The sequence below is a fragment of the Nyctereutes procyonoides genome, unplaced genomic scaffold (assembly GCF_905146905.1).
Source record: "Nyctereutes procyonoides isolate TBG_1078 unplaced genomic scaffold, NYPRO_anot_genome, whole genome shotgun sequence".
Classification (NCBI taxonomy): Eukaryota; Metazoa; Chordata; class Mammalia; order Carnivora; family Canidae; genus Nyctereutes; species Nyctereutes procyonoides.
In genome coordinates this window covers 6,268,843-6,271,843 of record NW_026575137.1, presented here as the reverse complement: position 1 = coordinate 6,271,843, position 3,001 = coordinate 6,268,843, and the positions used below count along the sequence as shown (strand labels likewise).

At 42.1% G+C, this 3,001-nt stretch overlaps 1 protein-coding gene across 1 annotated transcript; it reads left to right on the top strand.

Annotated features, from left to right (window-relative positions):
* The first annotated feature begins 992 nt into the window (after nt 1-992).
* On the top strand, nt 993-1,901 carry LOC129495681 (developmental pluripotency-associated protein 4-like). Its single transcript, XM_055303354.1, has one exon. The coding sequence runs from the start codon at nt 993-995 to the stop codon at nt 1,899-1,901; it is 909 nt and encodes a 302-aa protein (XP_055159329.1).
* Nucleotides 1,902-3,001: the final 1,100 nt, after the last annotated feature.

Below are 3,001 nucleotides of genomic sequence, written 5' to 3'. Positions count from 1 at the left end.
TAACTCCTCTGGTGTTGGGTTAAGAAGAGGGAAAGGACATATGTCCCTTTCTTAATTGCCTATGATTTTGGTCCCTCCGTGTTGGTGCCTTTGCTTCGCTAGCTGGCATCTACTGGCCATTGAGAGCTTCTGTGTGGTAGGCAGCTAAATGGTGCCTATCTCATGGGGGTATATGGTTTGCATTTTTAACAGATTCTTTTTATTTATTTATTTATTCATGATAGACATAGAGAGAGAGAGAGAGAGAGAGAGAGAGAGAGAGAGAGAGGCACAGACACAGGAGGAGGGAGAAGCAGGCTCCATGCCAGGAGCCCAAAGTGGGACTCAATCCCAGGACTCCAGGATCTCGCCCTGGGCCAAAGGCAGGCACTAAACCACTGAGCCACCCAGGGATCCCCTGGTTTGCATTTTTGAAGAGTCGCTCTTCCTGGTGCTTTCCTCACCTGAGTGCTGAGGGTATTCATGGCAATATGTAAGACAAGCAAAAGGTCATCCAGTGTGAGTTTTGTGCCTGAAAAAATTAAGATTCATGCATTCCTTTTTTATTAAGTTATTTATTTCAATTCCAATCTACTTAATGTACTGTATTATATTAGTTTCAGGTGTATAATACAGTGATTCAACACTTTTATGTGTTCCTTAGTGTTCATCATCGTAAGTGTACTCTTTAATCCCCGACACCTATTTCACCCATCTCCTCCCCCACAATTAAGATTTATATATTCTTTATTTGACTCACTATATTCCACTTTTTCTATGTGAAGTTGTTAATTCTATTTCATAATGTAAAAAGGATTTGGCATGATGCACAGGCTTCACTTACTATTTACTACGTCTGTTAAAAAGGTGGAAAATTTTGAGGTGGTCAGAATTATTCATTAAACACTTTCAGACATTCATAGGCCAGCAAATGTTGCTGCAGTAGAAATGTGTCTTCTCTTAAAAATTCTGGAGGAGTAAGACTTTTTGTCAACCTTGACTTCTCTTTGGATATGGAGAAAGCAAAAGGCAAAAAGGGATCCATGAAGTCGGGGGAAGACTATCTGGCTGGCCAATCCCAACCTGTATCAGAAGAAGCCAAAGAGAAACAGCAGGCGTATGGTGAACCAAAGTTACCAGGAACCCCAGCAAGTGGGACCAAACGGAAGAGATCTATGAAAGAAGGCAAACCTTCCCGTTCAGAAAAGATGGCACAAGAGAGTACAAGAGTAAGAATTAGGAAGAAAATCCCAGTTCCTCCATTACCTTCAAAACTGCCACCAGCCAACTTGCTTCACCAAGACATCCTGTGGGCCTGGTGCCGAGAACTCAAGATGAGCACCAAAAGCCAGAAATTAGATGTATATAAGCGAATCTGTGAATATGCTTACCCAGATCAAAGGAAGAACATTCCTGTTACCGCAGAGGAGACCAAGATTCTCACCCAGACACAAAGAAGGTTGATGATGGACAAGGGGGAAATGTCTCTGGAAAGTCCTGGAACAAAGATACCTTCTGATGGAATCTACCCTCCTGAAGTGGCTGCCCCCGCTGAGGGGTCTGATGCTCTCCTGGAGGGGGTCAATACTGTTGTTGTGACCGCTTCGGCCCCAGATTCCATGTTTGCTTCCTGGTCCAGAATTGCAGCCAGGGCTGGGAAGATGGAGACAGTGGCATCGCCACAGGAGGCCCACGGTGCCAAGTGGTGTGTGGTCCATGGGAGAAGTATGCCTGCAGACACAGAAGGTTGGGTTCACCTGCAATTTCATGCAGGACAAGCCTGGGTGCCTGAAAAGCGGGGGAGAGTATGCGCCCTCTTCTTGCTCCCCGCTTGTAACTTTCCACCCCCACAGCTGGAAGACAATATGCTGTGCCCCAAATGTGTTCGCAGGAATAAGGTGTTAATGAAAAGCCTCCAATGAGCTTTCGATAGCAGGAAAAGGGACACAGCTGTGATTATAATCAATGGTACAAAGAGAACTACAATCAACTCCATGGTGACACTGATGGCCGGACTGTAGGCTGCTCACACCCTTCATGCTTCCTGCTTACAGGGGCACAGGCTAGTGCATTGCAGATGTTACCCTCCAACCTCCATGGGGCCTGTGGCTTCATGGGTTGAGATGCAGGAGCTCTTAGATTTTAAATTGGAAGAGCATTTCAGAAATTACCATTCATTCGACTTAATAAGAAGAAAAAGTCATTCATACTACCAAACATTTGCCCTTCTGAAATAGAAGTGACCTTAACTTCTTTTAAAGTGGGAACCTGAGCCCCTCCTGGCAGAGGGTTTGGGGGTGGGAGGTGGAGTGGAAAGTACAGGTGTGCTTCCACGCTGGATTTCTCTGCAATTCCAACTCCTCCAGAGACGGCTACACCTTCTTTGTTCGTGACTTCAGACTGTTGAATATTTTAAACCAAAGGGAAAGCTGTTATTCTTTCCCACTCCCAAAAACATACTCTTAATATAGAAAACATTTTTTGATGTTTTCTTAATAACCTGAGACCTCTATGGTATGTCTCTGGGATAATAATATGGAACACTTTGTGGGTATTATTTCTACCTGTAACTATCTTGTGTGTTTCTACTGCTTAAAAATATTTAAGGGTACTTCTGAATCATAAATTCATAATGTATTGGATTTTTTAAATTGTATATAAAATCATTTATTGTATATAGGAGGCCATATGCATTGTGGGCAAATTCTTAATATTAACTCAGGATTAAGCTAAAAATCATGATTTTCTTTGGCATGATTCTTTTTTAAAACCTCATACTTCAAATGAAGTATGAGGAACATTAAAAAAAAAAGCTATACATTTAATGTAAAAAAAATTCTGTAAAGCTTTTTTTTTAAGGAACCAAATGATGATTCAGTTTTAGTACTTGTGGCATCATGTTTATATTAATAAATTCATGTGGAAGTGAGAGCTATAGTTCTAGACAGTGTTGCCAACCATGTCATGAATTGTTTGTGGCTGACACATTTCCTTACAGGGAAATATGCAGTGAAAATCATTA

What these genes read in the sequence shown, in the direction of transcription:
- LOC129495681 (XM_055303354.1), top strand. Translation starts at nt 993, where the DNA reads ATGGAGAAAGCAAAAGGCAAAAAGGGATCCATGAAGTCGGGGGAAGAC.